Consider the following 22,023-nt stretch of genomic DNA (forward strand, 5'->3'; position numbering starts at 1 on the left):
GGATCTTTGTTGCGGTACAGGTAGGGGTACAGCACCAGAGGCACCCAAGAGTCTGGTGGTGGTGTTCCATCATTAAGTCATGTCCAACTCTGCAACCCCATGGACTGTAGCATGCCAGGCTCCTCTGTCCTCTGGTTTTTCACGGAGTCTCCTCAAATTCACGTCCATTGAGTCACAGATGGCTACAGTCCATAGGGTCGCAAAGAGTTGAACATGACAGAAGCAACCTGGCATGCACACACTAGTGTTTCCGTGGTTAAGACTCTGAGCTTTCACTGCAAGGGGCACAGATTTGATCTCTGGTCAGGGAACTAAGAGCCCTCATGCCACATGCTGCTGCCGAAAATTTTTTCTAGTTTTTTAATAAAAAGTTTACTCCCACAGGAAATAAAATTGCAAACTGCTAAGGAAAATCAGTTACAGGGCCTTAATAATCAACAGAATCACAAATACTCAAATCAGTTGAGATAAGCAGCCCACAGTTCAGAAGGAAAAGCTACATTCTGAAGGCTTCCCAAGTGGCTCAGTGCTAAGGAATCAGCCTGCCAATGCAGGAGATGTGGGTTCAGTCACTGAGTTGGGAAGATTGACTGGAAGAGGAAATGACAACCCAATTCAGTTTTCTTACCTAGAAAGTCCCATGGACAGAGGAGCCTGGTGAAATACAGTCCATGGGGCCGCAAAGTGCCGAGGTCCAGCCCTGGCTGATCCGGGGTATTCGAAGGGGAGACGGAGTAGGCGACCTATTTATTTATTTATTTATTCAGAGATATAAAGAATAATAGAATGAGGATAGCTCAGTAGGAAAATTCAGTGGAGAAAAGAAGCTGAGTAGCTTGGTTTACGCGGGAGACCAATAAAACTTCAAGACAAGAAGTTTGCACCACTTACGTAGGCCGCAGGCATCCTTCCGTTCTCCCGAAGGAGAGGAGACACTGAGGCCTCCCCGGTCGGATCTTAGAAGCCCAGGCATAATTAGTAGGCATGGTGGGTTCCGCGCTCCAGATGGAGACTCAGCTGGAAGTTAAAGGGAAGAATGACATGGGGAGACCAAGCGTTGGTGAGCAAGGCCCATAGCTTTATTTTCAACAGGGGCTTATATACCCTAAGTTACACATAGAGGATAATAGGGGATGCAAAGTCAGCAGTCTTTGATGCTTATCAAAAACCAGGGTTTCTTTCCTGCAAATTTATCGTATACAAATGGTTTAGGTGATTTACATCATCTTCTGGCCAGAAGGCCTATTAACATTTTATGACTCTTGACAAAGACTTATCAACCGTAAGACTTATTTTCTCTAAGAGTAATTATTTTAAGGTTTGGCGCCATCTTTCGAAGATAAAATTGCATTCCTATAGGGCGGATGTGTAATGGGTTTACAAAGGAAAGAATTTATTACCTTAAGGGTCTAAAGTTACTAACACCAAGGCCACTACTTACTTTTTTCTACATACCAACTATATTAATTAATACACATTCAAGGATACAATTCAGGGGATGTGGAAACTTGGCAACAAACATTGGCTCATCAATGAAATCTTTTACTAGTTTTATTCTGACAGTTTCTAACTCTCTGAGAGGCTCTAAGCTATTTGACTATCTTAAGCTTCCCGTGCCTCTCGAGGCTGGGAGACTGTAAACAATCATATGCATAGCTGTAGGTGTCCGGGTAAACTTGTCAGGCGAGTTAGAGAGCCATCTGAGGGGTTTGGATTTAAACACTCCTAATTGCCCAGGAACTTTATTAATTGGAGCTGTAAGTTAACTCTTTGACAGAGAGAGCGAGATGGTGGTGGGGGACAGCCCCCAGTAAAGTCAGAGGTGAGAGCACAAAGCAATAAAGTAGGCAGACTCTGGTTTTTGGGGGTAGATGCTCGAGACTATCCGGGGGCACTCCCGAGGCTCGATCCTGCCTTTGCGTATGCCGAGCCTCCTTCCTCATGACCTTTGTCATGAGTGGAATGTCTCTCGCCAGCTCCCGGCAGCAAAGAGTCAGACATGACTCAGCAACTAAGCATGCACAAAAATGAAACACTGTCAAGCTTTGGTCTCCAGACTCCTGGTTGGAATTGAACTACTGGCCCAGGTCAGTCCCTGGAGAAGCAAGGTAGGTCCACCAGAGCAGCCACAGGAGTAAACAACTCTGGGAGCTCTGCCCACCCTCCTCTCCCTGGGGAATAATGGGGAAAAGCTCACTCTCTGGGGCTTCCATTCTCACAATGAGGAAACCTTCACCCAGATTCACCTAAAAGTTCTGACCCAAAGGACTCTCAAATTCAATACTTTCTGCCAGAAGACAGAACACATGACCTTCACAGATTTTTCCCCCCAATAGGCAGAAATTACTCAGAGTGCACCTACATTGTGAATGTAAAACTGTAAACCACATCTTTTCTTTTTTATTGGCTGTGCCAGGTCTTAGTTCTGGTGTGTGGGATCTTCAGCTGTGGCATGCAGAATCTAGTTCCCCAACCAGGGATTGAACCTGGGCTCTCTGCATTGGGAGTATGGAGTTTTAACCACTGGACCACCAGGGAAATCCCTCCAACCTACATCTAGAAACAGGCACAAAGGAACCATAGTTATAACCTTGAGAAGGGTCTCACCAGGCTACCCCAACACCGGTGCATCCCCAGATTTCCAAGGTCATAGCTTCTCTCAGTAGCAAGAGCTCTTTCTCAGGTGGGTGTGAATAGGAACACACCTACAAGGGAGGTTTTCAGGAATAACCATCTGGCCTTTAAGTTCTCCCCTTTGCAGCCTCAAGGCAGGGGCTTAGCTTGAAGACACTGACCTCAGGCTCTACTCCCATTCAGGTTGCTCTGGACCAGCATTGAGATTTTAAAAGTGACAAACCCATTGTTTGAAGAATCCAGTGCATGCATGCTAAGTTGCTTCAGTCATGTCCGGCTCTTTTCGACCCTAGAGACTGTAGCCCACCAGTCTCCTCTGTCCATAGGGTTTTTCCAGGCAAGAATACTGGAGTGGGCTGCAGTACCCTCCACCAGGGAATCTTCCTGACCCAGGGATTGAACCCATGTCTCTTATGTCTCTTGCATTAGCAGGCAGTTTCTTTACCACTAGTGCCAACAGGGAAGCCCCAGTAGAATCACTCAAACCCAGTGTTTATATGTAAAAAAGGGAAGAAAATTGTAAGGCACTTTTTTTTTTAGTTCAGCTAGAAAATTCACAACTATATAATATCTATTCCTTTCAGAAAATGAATATGGCAGTTGTTATTTGCACAGAAATAAATCACTTGAAAAACAATCACATTAGAACCCGTCTAAGTGTTGCAAGTCTAAGCCTGATGGTCCATTTGAAACAACCCACAAGAAAATGACAGACTGTAGCAGGGGTCATCCCAGAATAGCAAGCTCCCCACCCAACCCCACCCCCAACCCCACTGCCACACATAGCCATGTCCTCCACCTGCCTCTTGTCTGTGGAAAAACCTTAGCCTCCTAGGCCTTCCCCAAGTTCTAAAAAGTAAATTTAATCAGAGGAGTGAGAAAATAAAGAAAGAAAAGTCAACAGTTGAGCAAAACAAAATAATAATACTTCAGCCAGTAAAGTCAAGGACTTTCATTCCTCCTCAAGTGCGTGCTAAGTTGCTTCAATAGTGTCTGACTCTTTGCAACTTCATGGACTGCAGTCCACCAGGCTCCTCTGTCCATGGGATTCTCCAGGCAAGGATACTGGAGTGGATGGCCAGGTCTTCCAGGGGATTGTCCCAACTCAGGGATTGAAACCTTGTCTCAGGCATCTCCTGCATTGCTAGTCAGGTTCTTTACCACTAGCACCATCTGGGAAGCCCTGCTCCTCAAGGACTATAGATAATACTCTGAGCCATATCCTCTGAGCTGTTTTGCAGATACTGAAGCCCCCACCAAGTGGAAGAAGTTAACTGTATGCAGCCCACAAGCAAATAGACCTCAGACTGGTTGGAACCAGAAAGTTGATGATGTTGACTCCCAGAAATATCAGAAGAATGTCCGTCAGCTGATCATGCACCCCACAAACCCCTCTACCTCATCCTATCTTTAAAAATCTTTCCCTGAAAGCCTTCCAGGAGTTCAGGACTTTTAAGCACTAGCTTCCTGGACTCCTTACTTGATGCCCTGCAATAAATGTCACACTTTCCTTCACCACATCCCAGTGTCAGTAGGTTGACTTTTCTCTGCAGGGGTGAGTGAACCCAAGTTTGGTTCCTAACAAGACCTCAGAATAGTTATGCACACTCCCAGGGAAATTTTTAAAAAGGAAGAATTCTTTGCAAATGGAATGTAATAACACTGAAATCATTATTTCATTTTTCTGAAACACTCCTTTCTTGCTCATTTGAAATATTTTATTCTGACTAATGATATTTTACAGATAGAAAAATGAGACTCAAGTGAATAAATTTTTCAAGGTGACAAACAGCGAGGGGCAGTGCTGACAGGTGAGTTTCCAAAGAAGAATCTCCACCCAAATGTCTTTCCCAAGGATGTCTGTGCCCAGGAAAGATCTCAGAGGGTTTTATACAACACAGTTACAGGTGGTTATTCTCTGCTTAGCTCTCATGTAAAATAGCCACAAACAAAAACATAAATCTTTTTTAAAGCGAGCCAAACATTGACTGTGGGGAAATGACAGTTAAAATATTGGGTCTGTTTGAAATGATCACAGAGAATGAATAGCTGACGACGCTGTGAATTAGAGAGGACAAGTTGGCAATGAGAAGGCGGGAGGGATCTGAAAGTTTAGGGATTTATTGCCAGCCCTAGGAAGCGTTGGAGAAGGCAATGGCACCCCACTCCAGTACTCTTACCTGAAAAGTCCCATGGACGGAGGAGCCTGGTGCACTGCAGTCCATGAGGTGGCTAAGAGTCAGAAACGACTGAGCAACTTCACTTTCACTTTTCACTTTCATACATTGGAGGAAGACATGGCAACCCACTCCAGTGTTCTTGCCTGGAGAATCCCAGGGAAGGGGGAGCCTGATGGGCTGCCGTCTGTGGGGTCGCACAGAGTTGGACACGACTGAAGCGACTTAGCAGCAGCAGCAGCAGGAAGCGTTAGGCAGGAGGGACAGGTCATGGACTTGAGGTCCTACTCCTAAACTTTTGAATAATTCAAAATACAATGAATGCCACTGGGAAGGGAAAAGGGACTGGGGACCCCACAGACCACAGCTGCTCCCACGCGCCAACCCCTGAAACCGAGTCACAACTGTCCCCAGCTGATCCTTCCTGTGGTCACCATACAATCTGGAGGAGACAAGGGACTGCCGGGTCAGGGCTGCCCAGAGAGGGTCCAGAGCCAAAGTCGAGGGGCACAGTGAAGGGACAGGACCGCGCCCCCCCCCTCCCACCCCGTCCCTGCTTTCAGTCCCGCCCCTACTAGCGAGCCGAAGGGGACAGAGGTCCCAGAGGCGCCCTCGGCCCACCTGGGTCCGCAGACTCCAGAGCTGACTGCAGAGGGCCCTGTGTCCCACCACGGCCGGGACCCACTCAATCTCCCACTTCTCCGCACACTTCCCGACTTCTGGGGTCCTCCCAGCCTCCCCACTTCCACTCCCGAATCCGGCGCAGGTCTAGGCGCAACAAAAGCTCCACCTGCGGCAGGGAAGCACAAGTGAGACGCGATCCCCAGCGCATCCACGCGGAGGAACAATGTCCACGCCAGGCAGAGAGTGGCCCCACGCACCTGCCCTTGATGCGCTCCCTAGAGGACCCTTCGAAAGGACGCTCCCTCCCCACCACTACCACCCTGCCCCCATGGGTAACAGCAGGTGGAGGTCACGTGGCCAAACAGACCTGGCTTCTGCCCTGACTCTCCAAGGATCCTTGCGTTTAAGCCGAGCTAGCTCCAGACCTGAGTGGGACACAAATGTGTAAGCAGAGAACTCAAAGCTGTTTTTAGTGGAATGGACCCCTTGAGGAGCAAGCCCAGAGCACATGGATTGCCTGCCTCAGGACAGCCTGGAACAGGACGATCTCCTCCCACCAATCACAAACTATGAGAAGTCTTCATTAAATTCTTAGGTATCCGCTTTACTCTGGCAGGAGATTGACTTCACATTAGTTTCTGAGTGTGTTCTTTAAGCACTTTGAGATGTGAACAGCTATAATATTCCCACAGCAAATTTCCTATTTTCTCTGATAAAAGAAAATAAAGGATTATGTAAATGTGGGATATACCCAGAAACGACTAATATACTTAAGAGAGTCGATTGATGTTGTTATTGTTCAGTCACTAAGTCTTGTCCCACTCTTTAGGACCCTATGGACTGCAGCACACCAGGCTCCTCTGTCCTCCACTATCTCCTGGAGTTTCCTCAAACTCAAGTCTATTGAGTCGGTGATGCCATCCTACCATCTCAACCTCTGTCTTCCCCTTTTCCTCCTGCCTTCAATCTTTCCCAGCATCAGGGTCTTTTCCAATGAGTCATTTCTTCACATCATGTGACCAAAGTATTGGAGCTTCAACTTCAACAACAGTCCTTCCAATGAATAGTCACAGTTGACTGGCTTGATCTCCTTGCAGTCCGAGGGACTCAAAGAGTTTTCTCCAGCGCCACAATTTGAAAGCATCAATTTTCAGGCACTAAGCCTTCTTTATGGCACAAAACTCTTAATGCATTTATCCATTTATTTGAAGGGCTTTGTTGAGATGCAATATACATACTACATACAACAGGCCACTTTTAAATGGACAATGCAGTGGTTTTCAGTATATTCACAGACATGCAGTCATCACTATGGTCCATCTTAGAACATTTATATCATTTCAAAAAGAAACCCCTGTATCCTCTAGCCATCAGTGTCTTCCCATCTTCCTCTTCCAGGCCCTAGGCAATCACTAATCTGCTTTCTGTCTCTCTAGGTTTCTATATTCACTGACTTCATATGAATGGAATTCTATAAAATGTGGACTTTGTGGTTAACTTCATTTACTTAGCATAATTTTTCAAGGGATATCCAGGTATTGATACTTCATTTTTTTTATGGCAGAGAAATATGCCATGAAATTAAAAGATGTTTTCTCCTTGAAAGGAAAGCTATGATAAATCTAGACAGCATATTAAAAAGCAGAGACATCACTTTGCTGACAAAGGTAGGTATAGTTAAAGCTATGGTTTTTCCAGTAGCCATGTACAGATGTGAGAGTTGGACCATAAAGAAAGCTGAGCACCAAAGAACTGATGCCTTTGAACTGTGGTGCTGGAGGACTCTTGAGAGTTCCATGGACGGCAAGGAGATCAAACCATTCAATACTAATACCTGAATATTCATTGGAAGGACTAATGCTGAACGTGAAGCTCCAATACTTTGGTCTCCTGACATGAAGAACTGACTCATTAGAAGAGGCCCTGATGCTGAAAAAGAATGAAGGCAGGAGGAGAAGGGGACAACAGAGGATGAGACAGTTGGATGGCATCACTGACTCGATGAACGTGAGTTTGAGCAAACTCAGGGAGATAGTGAAGGAAGGAAAGCCTAGTGTGCTGCAGTCCATAGGTTTGCAAAGAGTTGGACACAACTTAGCGACTGAACAACAATAATAAAATATTCTATTGTGTGGCTATAGCACATTTCTGTATCCATCTGTTAAAGGACATAGGATTATTACTACTTTTGACTATTATGAAAACTGTTGCTATAAGCATTTGTAAAAAAACAGAAACCTCAATTAGAGTCAGGGGACCACAAGGGGGAGCTCTCATATCCTACAATGATAGCAGAGCCAAAGAGGAAGAAGGAGGCTTCTTTCCCTGCAAGGACTCAGCCAATGAAAAACCATAGATTTTTTTTACTCTCACCCTCATAACGTCCTTTTCCCTCTGTAAACGCATCCTCCTTCCTTTGCTCTGGGGTGACTGGCTCACAACTCACCATGGCTTCAGGTCCTGAAGTGTAATTCTCTGCCGATCCCAAGTAAACCCATGTTTGCTGGAGAAATATCTGACAGTTCATTTCCAGTCAATGCATTCAAGCACAAGTTTTTGTGTGGACGTGTGTTTTTATTTCACTTTGATACATGCCTGGGAGTGGAATCAATGGGTCATGTGGTAATTCTAGCTTTAATCTTTGAGGAACTGCCAGACTGTTCCAAAGTGACTGCATCGTTTTCTGTTTTCCACCAGCAGTGTATGAAGGTTTCAATCTCACCATATCCTCAAGTATACCTGTTATTCTCTCACTTTTGATTCTAGCCATTCTAGTGGGTATGGAGTTGTTTCTCACTGTGGTTTTTTAATTGAGTTATAATTAGCATATCACATTATATTGAGTTGGCTAGTACTACCTTAGGGAAAAACTTGAATAAACTTTCTGGCCAACCCAGTATTAGTTTCAGCTGTACAACATAATAATTCTATATTTGTATGTATTGCAATATGACCACCACATAAGTCTAGTTAACCTCTCTCACCACACATATCTACCAAAAAAAATTTTTTTTCTTGCAATGAGCACTTTTAAGCTCTACTCTCTTGTGTTCATTTGCTCAGTTGTGTCCAACTCCTCACAACCCTTTGGTCTGTAAACCGCCAGGGTCCTCTGTCCATGGAATTTTTCAGGCAAAAATACTGGAGTGGGTTGCATTTCCTCCTCCAGGGGATCTTCCTGGGCCAGGGATTGAACCCAGATCTCCTGCATCTCCCACATTGGTGGGCAACTTCTTTACCACTGAGCCACCAAGGGAAGCCAGTAAATGTTGTTTAGTCACTAAGTCATGTCTGATTCTTTTGCAGCCCCATGGACTATAGCCTGCCAGGCTCCTCGGACCACTTTCAAATATGCAATACAGTATTATTGACTATATTGCTATACTGCACATTACATTCCTGTGACTTATTTTATAAATAGGAATTTGTACTATTTTAATTCCTTCACCAATTTTGCCCACCACCCTCACCCTCATTGTAGTTTTGACTTGCATTTCCTTGATGTGTAATCATGTCCAGAAATCCTAGTATATCTTCCTTGGAAATTTTTCTATTCCAGTGTTTTGCCACCTTTAAATTGGATTATTTGGCTTTTTATTATTGACTAGGAGTTCTTTATACTTTATCCAAGTCTCTGACCAGATATATAATTTTCAATTTTTTTGCCTTCTGTGGGCTGTTTACACTCTTACTTTAAGAGTTTTTACTTTTGATTGTGATCACATACACATACTATAAAATTTTACATCTTAACTATTTTAAGTGTACAGATCAGCAGTGTGAAGTACATTGACTATGGAAAACCAATCTCCAGAGCTTGGTTTTCATCATGCAAAACTGAAACTCTGTACTAATTAAACAACTCCCCATTCATACCTTCCTCCAGCCCCTGAAACCACTGCTCTACTTTCTGTCTCTATAAATTCCACTCCTATGGGAACCTCACATAAGTGGGATCATGCAGTAGTTGTCCTACTCAGATAGGCTTATTTTACTTCACATGATGTCCCCACGGTCTATCTATGTTTTAACATGTGTCAGAACTTCCTTTCGCATTGAGTGTGTACTCGCTTGCTCAGTTGTGTGGGGCCCCCAGTTGTGTGGGCCCCGTGGACTGTGGCCCGCCAGGCTCCTCTGTCCATGGGATTTCCCAGGCAAGAATATTGGAGTGGGTTGCCATTTCCTCCTCCAGGGGATCTTCCCAATTCAGGGATTGAAGCTGCATCTCCTGAGTCTCCTGCACTGAAGGCAGATTCTTTACCACTGAGCCACCGGGGAAGCCCCCTTTCTCATTAAATCTGAATAATATTCTATTACATGTATGCTCTATCTTACTGATCCAGTCGTCCTTGATGGACTCTTGGGTTGCTTCCACATTTTTGTTATTGTGAATAATGGCCCTATAAACAAGTGTACAAGTATCTGCCCATATTTTAGATTCTTTTGAGCATACACCCAGTAGAGGAATTGCTGAATCCCATATCACCTCTGTATCTTCTGAGGAACGGTCATATTGTTTTCCATACCAGAAGAATAATTTTGTATTCCTACAAATAGTGCACAAGGATTCTAATGATGTGTTCCCTTTCTTGATGGTACCTTTTGATGCACAAAATTTATTAATTTGGTGAAATCTAAAATATCTTTTTTTCCCTCTATTTGCTTTCGGGGTCATATCTAAGAATACTTTGCCAAATCCAAGGTCATAAATATTTCCTTCTGATTGAAAGGTGATAGGATCACTCTTTATCTGGCTTTTCTGGGTTTGACATCTAAAGGAGAGGTTCTAACGGAGTAAAGATGCTGAAACTAAGTGATGGGACAAATGACTGCTCAAGGGGCAGCAGAGCCAGATCCAGAGTCATCTTCTAGCCCTCATTTAGGCTGAACTTGAGAGTCCCTTGGACTGCAAGGAGATCCAACCAGTCCATTCTGAAGGAGATCAGCCCTGGGATTTCTTTGGAAGGAATGATGCTAAAGCTGAAGCTCCAGTACTTTGGCCACCTCATGTGAAGAGTTGACTCATTGGAAAAGACTCTGATGCTGGGAGGGATTGGGAGTAAGAGGAGAAGGGGACGACAGAGGATGAGATGGCTGGATGGCATCACTGACTCGATGGACGTGAGTCTGAGTGAACTCCGGGAGTTGGTGATGGACAGGGAGGCCTGGCGTGCTGCGATACATGGGGTTGCAAAGAGTCAGACACGACTGAGCGACTGATCTGATCTGATCTGATCTAGGTTCAGCCGAGTGCTTAGGGTAGTGCCCTGCACAAATTTCAGATCAAGTTGCTGGAATAGGCAGATCCTGTGCTCACCTCCTCTCAGGGACACACTAAAACTATAACCACATATAGAACCGCCGCCTCTGAGAATTGACCTGAAGACTAGCATGACAGATTTTCTACACCTAAGGGTATAAGGAAAAGGCCTCATTGAGAAAGGTAGGAGGCGCAGAGTCCTGGTCTAGTGAGAACCAACCGCCCCCACACTCCTGTGAGGCAACCCACAAACAGGAGAGATATCACAACCTCAGAGGTATCCCCTGATGAGCAGGGGTCCAGGTCCCATATCAGTCTCCCCAGCCTGGGGAACCTGCACTGGGAAGCTGAGCGCCCAAAACAGCTGACTCTGAAAACCAGCAGGGCTCACATCTGGGGGAGCCCAGAAGCCGTAGGAAAGGGAAGAGACTCCACTCTTAAAGGACTCATGCAGAAACTCATTCACTCCAAAGTCCATCACAAAGGCAGCAGCTTGAAAAGCACCTGGGCCATACAAAAAGGAGAGTCATCAGCTAATTTCAGGGTGTGCACCAGAGGGGCAGGGGTCCAGTGGAACTTTAGGGACAGAAGTGCTGGCAGACGTCGTTTGTTTTTACTTTCTTTCCACATAGCTGGCCTGGTGCTGGTGAACACCATTTCTATCAGTCTCCATCAGCCTAATTAACACCACCTGCCCTGCCCCTGCTTTCTCCTAAGAACTCAAGAGGCAAGCCATACGCATCAGCACCCCCTCCCCACAGCAGTTTCAGCCAGGGCCTGTAGACATTTGGACCAGGGACCAGCTCGACCTAAGGCCATCTGCAGCAGTCACAGACAGGTCTGCCTGGGGACCAACCTCACCCACCAGAATACCTGCAATAACTGCTGTCTACCCATCACAGGAGGGCACATGTAGGGGATACCCCCAGGACACCTGGCTTTGTTGACCAGGGGAGATGGCCCCACTGGATCCATAGGACACCTCCTACATAAGGCCACTCTTTCAAGGCTGGGCAACATAACTGATATACTTAAACAGAGTTAGGCAAAATTAAGGAACTACAGAATCTTTCAAAGAATATCTTTCAAACACGAGGATCTCTCAGAGAAACAACTAAATGAAGAGGAGATAAGAAACTTATCAGGTAAAGAATTCAGAGTAACACTTGTAAAGATGTTCATCAGACTCAGTAGAAAACTGGATGAATTTCATGAGCAAATCACCAAAAGCCTAGGAGAGTTGCAAGCCTCCTTCAGCAAAGGGCTAGAAACTATAAAAAAAGAAAGATTTAAAACTTTTGAATTAATTTACTAAAACAAAAAATACACTTGTGGAAACCAGCAGGAGGTCAGAGGAGGCAAGAAAACAGACTGGTGATATGGGTGACAAGGGTGAAAAGTCTGTCAATCAGAAGAGCAAAAAGGAAAGAGAACAAAACAGTAAAACAAGAAAAGGGCCCATGAGGGGTCCCGACTTCTCCAGCAGGGGAAGGAGCAGCCATGGCCAAGCAGACCAGCTTCCAGAGTCCTCTCCCCACTCCCAGCAAGTGCCCACCCTGCTGCCAGGGTGCCCCCGAGGACGGTCAGCTCCTCATCGGGGGTGGAGAAGGAGGAGCCCAAGAGGAGACCTGGGAGGCTGTCAACTAAACCTACTCCTGCCAAAGTGGAAACAAAGCCAAAGAAGGCAACAGGAAAGGATGAATCTTCACATAGAAAAGTGCAAGCAAAAGGGGAAAGGGGAGCAAAGGGAAAACAGGTGGAAATGGCCACCCAAGAGACTAAAGATTTACCTGCATCAAATGGAGAGGCTGAAAACAAGGGGAGCCCAGGCTTTGATGGAGCAGGAAAGAAAGAAGTTACGTGTAATTAAGATCACACACCCGAGCCTATCAGTGGTTCCTGTCTACCTTCTTGTACAATACAAAGGAATATTTTTATCAATTATTTTGTAAATGCAAAGTTTTTTAGCAGCTCTAGTAGTATTTTTAAGAAGATAGAAATCCTACTTCATCCATTTTTAAGGTGCAAACACATTCTTTTTAAATTTGAGCATAGCTGATTTACACTGTTGTGTTAGTTTCAGGGGCACAGCAAAGTGAATTAGGTATACATATATCCACTCTTTTTTTTAGATTTCTTTTCCTAAACCAGAGTATTGAGTGCAGTTCCCTGTGCTATACTGTATACTGTGCTATACAATAGGTCTTTTTAATCTATTTGATATATAGTATGTGCCTTTGTCAACCCTCCCTCCCCCTCTCCCCATAAGCATAAGATTGTCTTCTACATCTGTGACTCTATTTCTGTTTTGTAAGTTTATTTGTACCATTTTTTAAGATTCCACATATAAGTGATATCACATGATATTTGTCTTTCTTTGTCTGACATTACTCGGTTTGACAATCTCTAGGTCCATCCATGTTGCTGCTATAAATACTTTTTATTTAAGAGTTGAAATGATTTCCTGGTTGGTTGAGTTTTGGGGAGTTTTTTTGGCACAACCAGAAAATACTAGTATATTGCATATGGGAAATTTCGATTGTGTTTGGTGTCATCTTAATGTTCCATAGATGGGTTAGCTTTTATATCCTATGATACAAAGCGTATTAAATGGCAGTTTTGAGTCAATAGTGCATTTAATGTCTTAAACTTTTTTTTTTTTTTTTTGGCCGTGACACGCAGCATGAAGGATCTTAGTTCCCTGACCAAGGATTGAACCCATGCCCCCTGCATTGGGAGCATGGAGTCTTAGCCACTGGACTGCCAGGAAAGTCTCATTGAACACTTTAAATTTCTTCTCTCCCCATCTTGTTTTTGGGTAGAATTGTTTCCCAAAGAAAACCACTCCTTGATCTTGGCTCTCTGGTCAGAATTTTGTGCACTCTGTAACACCTTGGGTCATGGTAGTCCAATTTTCCTAGTAACTTTGCTAATATGCTGTGAACACATGAAAAACTTGAAAAACTTCAGTAAGTATTGTATATGATACTAAGTTGTGAATTAGTGGGACTTATGATGTAACAACATATCCACATTTGACTCAATTACAAGCACTGAAATTGAAGCTGTGATCAAAAATCTCCCAAAAAACAAAAGCCCAGGACCAAATGGCTTCATAGGAGAATTCTATCAAAGAATTAGAGAAGATCTAATGGCTATCCTTCTAAAACTCTTTCAAAAAATTGGAAGGAACACTTCAAACTCATTCTATGAGGCCACCATCACCCTGATACCAAAACCAAAGACAACACAAAAAAAGAAAACTGCAGGCCAATATCACTGATGAATATAGATGCAAAAATCCTCAACAAAATTTTAGCAAACTGAGTTCAGCAACACATCAAAAAGCTCATATACCATGATCAAGTTGGGTTTATGCCAGGGACACAAGGATTCTTCAATATACACAAAGGAATCAATATGATATGCTATATTAACAAATTGAAAGATATAAACCACATGATAATCTCAATAGATGCAGGAAAAGCCTTTAACAAAATTTAGTACCCATTTATGATTAAAACTTTTCAAAAATGGGCATATAAGGAACCTACCTCAACATAGTAAAGGCCATATATGATAAGCCTACAGCAAACATTATTCTCAATGTGAAAAACTGAAAGCATTGCCCCTAAGATCAGAAACAAGACAAGGGTGTCCACTTTCACCACTATTATTCAACATAGTTCTGGATGTCTAGCTACTGCAATCAGAGAATAAAAAGAAATAAAAGGAATGCAGATTGGAAATGAAGAAGTAAAGCTCTCAGTTTGCAGATGACATGATACTGTACATAGAAAACCCTAAAGATAGTATAGAAAATTACTAGAGCTAATCAATGAATTTAGCAAAGTTGCAGGATACAAAATCAATACACACAAATCACTTTCATTTCTATATACTAACAATAAAAAATCAGAAAGAGAGATTAAGGAATCAATCCCATTCACCACTGCAACAAAAGAATTAAATATCTAGGAATAAACTTGCCTAAGGAGATGAAAGGACTGTACACAGAAAATTATAAGACACCAACGGAAGAAATCAAATATGACATAAACAGATGGAGAGATATTCCATGTTCCTGGGTAAGAAGAATTAATATTGTGAAAATGACTATACTACCAAACACAATCTACAGATTCAATGCAATCCCTGTCTAATTACCAATGGCATTTTTCACAGAACTAGAACAAAAAATTTCACAATTCATATAGAAACACAAAAGACCCCGAATAGCCAAAGCAGTCCTGAGAAATAGAATGGAGCTGAAGGAATTAACCTTCCTGACTTCAGGTTATACTACAAAGCTACAGTCATCAAGACAATATGGTACTGGCACAAAAACAGAAATATAGACCAATGGGACAAGATAGAAAGCCCAGAAACAAATCCATGCACCTATGGGCACCTTATTTTTGACAAAGGAGACAAGAATATACAATGGAGCAAAGACAAAATCATCAGTAAATGGTGCTGGGAAAACCGGACAGCTACATGTAAAAGAATGAAATCAGAACACTTCCTAACACCATACACAAAGATAAACCAAAATGGGTTAAAGACCTGAATGTAAGACCAGAAACTATAAAACTCTTAGAGGAAAACATAGGCAGAACACTCAATGACATAAATCAAAGCAAGATCCTATAAGACCCACCTCCTAGAGTAATGGAAATAGAAACAAAAGTAAACAAGTGGGACCTGATTAAGTTTAAAAGCTTTTGTACAGCAAAGGAAACTATAAGCAAGGTGAAAAGACAACCCTCAGAATGGGAGAAAGAAAGAAAGTGAAGTCACTCAGTTGTGCCCAGCTCTTTGCAACGCCACGGACAGTAACCTGCACCAAGCTCCTCCATCCACGGGATTTTCTAGGCAAGAGTACTGGAGTGGGTTGCCATTTTCTTCTCCAGGGAATCTTTCCAAACCAGGGATCAAACCCAGGTCTCCTGCATTGTAGACAGACGCTTTACCGTCTGAGCCACCAGGGAAGTCATACAAATGAAACAACTGACAAAGGATTAATTTCCAAAATATACAAGCAGATCATACAACTGAATGCCAGAAAAACAAACAACCCAATCAAAGAGTGGGAAAAAGACCTAAACAGACATTTCTCCAAAGAAGACATACAGATGGCTAACAAACACATTAAAAGATGCTCAACATTGTTCATTATTAGAGAAATGCAAATCAAAACCACAATGAGATGTCACCTCACACTGGTCAGAATGGCCATCATCAAAAAGTCTACAAACAATAAATTCTGGAGAGGGTGTTGAGAAAAGGGAACGCTCTTGCACTGTTGGTGGGAATGTAAACTGATACAGCCACTATGGAAGATGGTATGGAGATTCCTTCAAAAACTAGGAGTAAAACCACCGTATGACCCAGCAATCCCACTCCTAGGCATATACCCTGAGGAAACCAAAATTGAAAAAGACATGTGTATTCCATTGTTCATTGCAGCACTATTACAATAGCTAGAACATGGAAGCAACCTAGATGTCCATTGACAGATGAATGGATAAAGTTGTGGTACATATACACAATGGAATATTACTCAGCCATAAAAAGGAACACATTTCAGTCAGTTCTGATGAGGTGGATGAACCTAGAACCTACTATACAGAGTGAAGTGAGTCAGAAAGAGAAAGATAAATATCGTATTCTAATGCACATATATGGAATCTAGAAAAATGGTACTGAAGAATTTATTTACAGGGAGATACCCCTCGTCCAAGGTAAGGAGCAATGGCTGCGCTTTGCTGGAGCAGCCGTGAAGAGATACCCCATGCCTAAGGTAAGAGAAACCCAAGTAAGATGGTAGGTGTTGCAAGAGGGCATCAGAGGTCAAACACACTGAAACCATACTCACAGAAAACTAGTCAATCTAATCACACTAGGACCACAGCCTTGTCTAACTCAAAGAAACTAAGCCATGCCCGTGGGGCAACCCAAGACGGGCAGGTCATGGTGGAGAGATTTGACAGAATGTGGTCCACTGGAGAAGGGAATGGCAAACCACTTCAGTATTCTTGCCTTAAGAACCCCATGAATGGTACGAAAAGGCAAAATGATAGGATACTGAAAGAGAAACTCCCCAGGTCAGTAGGTGCCCAATATGCTACTGGAGATCAGTGGAGAAATAACTCCAGAAAGAATGAAGGGATGGAGCCAAAGCAAAAAGAATACCCAGCTGTGGATGTGACTGGTGATAGAAGCAAGGTCCGATGCTGTAAAGAGCAATATTGCATAGGAACCTGGAATGTCAGGTCCATGAATCAAGGCAAATTGGAAGTGGTCAAACAAGAGATGGCAAGAGTGAATGTCAACATTCTAGGAATCAGTGAACTGAAATGGACTGGAATGGGTGAATTTAACTCAGATGACCATTATATCTACTACTGCGGGCAGGAATCCCTCAGAAGAAATGGAGTGGCCATCATGGTCAACAAAAGAGTCCGAAATGCAGTACTTGGATGCAATCTCAAAAACAACAGAATGATCTCTGTTCGTTTCCAAGAAAAACCATTCAATATCACGGTAATCCAAGTCTATGCCTCAACCAGTAACGCTGAAGAAGCTGAAGTTGAACGGTTCTATGAAGACCTACAAGACCTTTTAGAACTAACACCCAAAAAAGATGTCCTTTTCATTATAGGGGACTGGAATGCAAAAGTAGGAAGTCAAGAAACACCTGGAGTAACAGGCAAATTTGGCCTTGGAATACGGAATGAAGCAGGGCAAAGACTAATAGAGTTTTGCCAAGAAAATGCACTGGTCATAACAAACACCCTCTTCCAACAACACAAGAGAAGACTCGACACATGGACATCACCAGATGGTCAACACCGAAATCAGATTGAGTATATTCTTTGTAGCCAAAGATGGAGAAGCTCTATACAGTCAGCAAAAACAAGACCAGGAGCTGACTGTGGCTCAGACCATGAACTCCTTATTGCCAAATTCAGACTGAAATTGAAGAAAGTAGGGAAAACCACTAGACCATTCAGGTGTGACCTAAATCAAATCCCTTATGATTATACAGTGGAAGTGAGAAATAGATTTAAGGGCCTAGATCTGATAGAGTGCCTGATGAACTATGGAATGAGGTTCGTGACATTGTACAGGAGACAGGGATCAAGACCATTCCCATAGAAAAGAAATGCAAAAAAGCAAAATGGCTGTCTGGGGAGGCCTTACAAATAGCTGTGAAAAGAAGAGAAGTGAAAAGCAAAGGAGAAAAGGAATGATATAAACATCTGAATGCAGAGTTCCAAAGAATAGCAAGAAGAGATAAGAAAGCCTTCTTCAGCGATCAATGCAAAGAAATAGAGGAAAACAACAGAATGGGAAAGACTAGGGATCTCTTCAAGAAAATCAGAGGTACCAAAGGAACATTTCATGCAAAGATGAGCTCCATAAAGGACAGAAATGGTATGGACCTAACAGAAGCAGAAGATATTAAGAAGAGATGGCAAGAATACACAGAAGAACTGTACAAAAAAGAGCTTCACGACCCAGATAATCACGATGGTGTGATCACTCACCTAGAGCCAGACATCCTGGAATGTGAAGTCAAGTGGGCCTTAGGAAGCATCACTATGAACAAAGCTAGTGGAGGTGATGGAATTCCAGTTGAGCTATTCCAAATCCTGAAAGATGATGCTGTGAAAGTGCTGCACTCAATATGCCAGCAAATTTGGAAAACTCAGCAGTGGCCACAGGACTGGAAAAGGTCTGTTTTCATTCCAATCCCAAAGAAAGGCAATGCCAAAGAATGCTCAAACTACCGCACAATTGCACTCATCTCACACGCTAGTAAAGTAATGCTCAAAATTCTCCAGGCCAGGCTTCAGCAATATGTGAACTGTGAACTTCCTGATGTTCAAGCTGGTTTTAGAAAAGGCAGAGGAACCAGAGATCAAATTGCCAACATCTGCTGGATCATGGAAAAAACAAGAGAGTTCCAGAAAAACATCTATTTCTGCTTTATTGACTATGCCAAAGCCTTTGACTGTGTGGATCACAATAAACTGTGGAAAATTCTGAAAGAGATGGGAATACCAGACCACCTGATCTGCCTCTTGAGAAATTTGTATGCAGGTCAGGAAGCAACAGTTAGAACTGGACATGGAACAACAGACTGGTTCCAAATAGGAAAAGGAGTTCGTCAAGGCTGTATATTGTCACCCTGTTTATTTAGCTTCTATGCAGAGTACATCATGAGAAACGCTGGACTGGAAGAAACACAAGCTGGAATCAAGATTGCTGGGAGAAATATCAATAACCTCAGATATGCAGATGACACCACCCTTATGGCAGAAAGTGAAGAGGAACTCAAAAGCCTCTTGATGAAAGTGAAAGTGGAGAGTGAAAAAGTTGGCTTAAAGCTCAACATTCAGAAAATTAAGATCATGGCATCCGGTCCCACCACTTCATGGGAAATAGATGGGGAAACAGTGGAAACAGTGTCAGACTTTATTTTTCTGGGCTCCAAAATCACTACAGATGGTGACTGCAGCCATGAAATTAAAAGATGCTTACTCCTTGGAAGGAAAGTTATGACCAACCTAGATATCATATTCAAAAGCAGAGACATTACTTTGCCAACAAAGGTTCGTCTAGTCAAGGCTATGGTTTTTCCTGTGGTCATGTATGGATGTGAGAGTTGGACTGTGAAGAAGGCTGAGCGTCGAAGAATTGATGCTTTTGAAGTGTGGTGTTGGAGAAGACTCTTGAAAGTCCCTTGGACTGCAAGGAGATCCAACCAGTCCATTCTGAAGGAGATCAGCCCTGGGATTTCTTTGGAAGGAATGATGCTAAAGCTGAAACTCCAGTACTTTGGCCACCTCATGCGAAGAGTTGATTCATTGGAAAAGACCCTGATGCTGGGAGGGATTGGGGGCAGGAGGAGAAGGGGACGACAGAGGATGAGATGGCTGGATGGCATCACTGACTCGATGGACGTGAGTCTGAGTGAACTCCGGGAGTTGGTGATGGACAGGGAGGCCTGGAGTGCTGCGATTCATGGGGTCGCAGAGAGTCGGACATGACTGAGCAACTGATCTGATCTGATCTGAACGGAGAAACAGACATAGAGAACAGATTTATGGAGATGGGGAGAGGGGAGGAGAGGGCGAGATGTATGGAAAGAGTAACATGGAAACATATTACCATATGTAAAATAGATAGCCAACAGGAATTTTCTGTATGGCCCAGGGGTTCTGTATCAACCTAGAGGGGTGGGATGGGGAGGGAGATGGGAGGAAGGTTCAAAACGGAGGGGATATATGTATACCTATGGCTGATAAGAGTCGGACACGACTGAGCGACTTCTCTTTCACTTTTCACTTTCATGCATTGGAGAAGGAAATGGCAAGCCACTCCAGTGTTCTTGCCTGGAGAATCCCAGGGACGGGGGAGCCTGGTAGGCTGCCGACTGAAGCGACTTAACAGCAGCAGCATGGCTGATTCATGTTGAGGTTTGACAGAAAACAACAAAATTATGTAAAGCAATTTTCCTTCAATAAAGAAATAAACTAAAAAAGTTTCCCCCCACGTTTTCTGAGCGTTAGAGCTTTTTGTCTGTCTGTTCGTTCACTGCACTGGGTCTTCAATGCTGTGCCCGGGCTTTCTTTAGTTGCACTGAGCAGGGGCTACTCTGTAGTTGCAGTTTATTGCGGAACACAGGCTCTAGGCAGGCAGAATCAGTAGTTGAGGTTTGTGTACTCTAGAGGACAGGCTCAGGAGTGGAGTGCAGGCTTACATGCTCCACAGCATGTGGGATCTTCCCAGACCAGGGGTCAAACCCATGACCTCTGCATGGCAGGTGGATTCTTAATGACTGGACCACCAGGGAGGTCTCTACTTGTGTACTGTTCGTGCTAATGATATGTTGGGGCAGTCAGAACTGGGTTTTCCATGGCTTCAAGCACCAGAATGAAGGGCTTGGACTTGCTCTACAGAGCACTGGGAAGCAGGGGCAAACCAGAGAATCTTAGCAGACCTGGGTGGATGACTAGGAATTGAAGGCTGGGACAGGTTATATAGTTAAAGCTATGGTTTTTCCAGTAGCCATATATGGATGTAAGAGTTGGACCATAAAGAAGGCTGAGTACCGAAGAATTGATGCCTTCGAACTGTAGTGCTGGAGGACTCTTGAGTGTCCCATTGACTGCAAGGAGGTCAAACCAGTCAATCCTAAAGGAAATCAATCCCGAATATTCATTGGAAGGACTGAAGCTGAAGCTTCAATGCTTTGGGCCACCTAATTCGAAGAACTGACTCACTGGAAAAGACCCTGATGTTGGGAAAGATTGAAGGCAGGAGGAGAAGGGTTCAGCAGAGGATGAGATGGTTGGATGACATCACTGACTCAATGGAAATGAGTTTGAGCAAACTCTGGGAGATGGTGAAGGACAGGGAAACCTGGTGGGCTACAGTCCATTGGGTCGCAAAGACTCAGCTATGACTGAGCAACTCAACAACCACAACAGACACTGCCCAAAGACCTGAGAATCTCTCTGGTTTGCAATTTTCTGAGAAGCCAGCTGCTAATCAGACTGTCCTACAAACATCTTAATCCCCGCGTAGCTCACTCATTCCTCCCTGGGGAGTTACTCCAGGGCAGACCTTGACTGGCTCCATCGCAGGACCGCTCCGCGCCTCACACAAAGGGACCCTTTGCGCACCCAAAAGGGAACGCGGTCTGCAGAACGTTGCTGCAGTTCAGGCTGTGGCCACGCGGGGACAGTAGTGTCAAGGTCAAAAGTCTGAGAAAGGCGCCTGGCTTTCCGGCGGCTGCAGGGAATCAAGCTGCGAGCTTGAGGTCAAGACTTCAGGCTTTTTGTAAATGAGTTTGGGGGAAACCACCAGGATCCGGTTTTTTCCCACCTGCCATACCCACCAAGTAGCTGTGTCTCACAGCCCAGCAGCTGGTGGAAGTTACTCAAAACCTATTAGTTTCACCTCTGCTCCGAATTCTCCTTGGCACCCACCTCACTGGGGGAATCTCTCTTCCCTGCAGCCCCCAAACCCCACCACACCGCATATTCGTTTCCTCCCACTTTTCCCCTTGCTCCACCTGCTCCAGCCACACTGGCTTTTGGGTTCCTCAAATCAGACTCATAACAGTGTTTGATTTGCGGCAGCTTTGATGCCTAGAAAAACCCACTTTGTGGTCACTTTGTAAACATATAATTTAAATCATACCTTTAGAAACAAGAGTTTCCTTTAAGTGTTCAGTTCCAAAGATAGCTATCATGTTACTTATACACCTGTCAAAGTGGACTATCATTTTCAAAGAGGTCAGTGAGTGCATCT

The 22,023-nt window shown here is 43.8% G+C and overlaps 1 protein-coding gene across 1 annotated transcript; it reads left to right on the top strand.

The window, feature by feature from the left end:
• Nucleotides 1–12,074: 12,074 nt before the first annotated feature.
• Nucleotides 12,075–12,569, top strand: LOC102390673 (non-histone chromosomal protein HMG-14-like). The gene is made up of 2 exons (XM_044948727.2): nucleotides 12,075–12,135; nucleotides 12,240–12,569. Exons 1-2 carry the CDS (start codon nucleotides 12,075–12,077, stop codon nucleotides 12,563–12,565), a joined length of 387 nt encoding a protein of 128 aa, XP_044804662.2. The 3' UTR covers nucleotides 12,566–12,569.
• The last annotated feature ends 9,454 nt before the right edge of the window (nucleotides 12,570–22,023 follow it).

Source organism: Bubalus bubalis, chromosome 9, assembly GCF_019923935.1.
Source record: "Bubalus bubalis isolate 160015118507 breed Murrah chromosome 9, NDDB_SH_1, whole genome shotgun sequence".
Lineage (NCBI taxonomy): Eukaryota > Metazoa > Chordata > Mammalia > Artiodactyla > Bovidae > Bubalus > Bubalus bubalis.

What these genes read in the sequence shown, in the direction of transcription:
- LOC102390673 (XM_044948727.2), top strand. Translation starts at nt 12,075, where the DNA reads ATGGGTGACAAGGGTGAAAAGTCTGTCAATCAGAAGAGCAAAAAGGAA. An exon ending in AAAGGAAAGAGAACAAAACA is followed by an intron (nt 12,136 to 12,239) that starts GTAAAACAAGAA and finishes CCCCACTCCCAG; the next exon opens with CAAGTGCCCACCCTGCTGCC.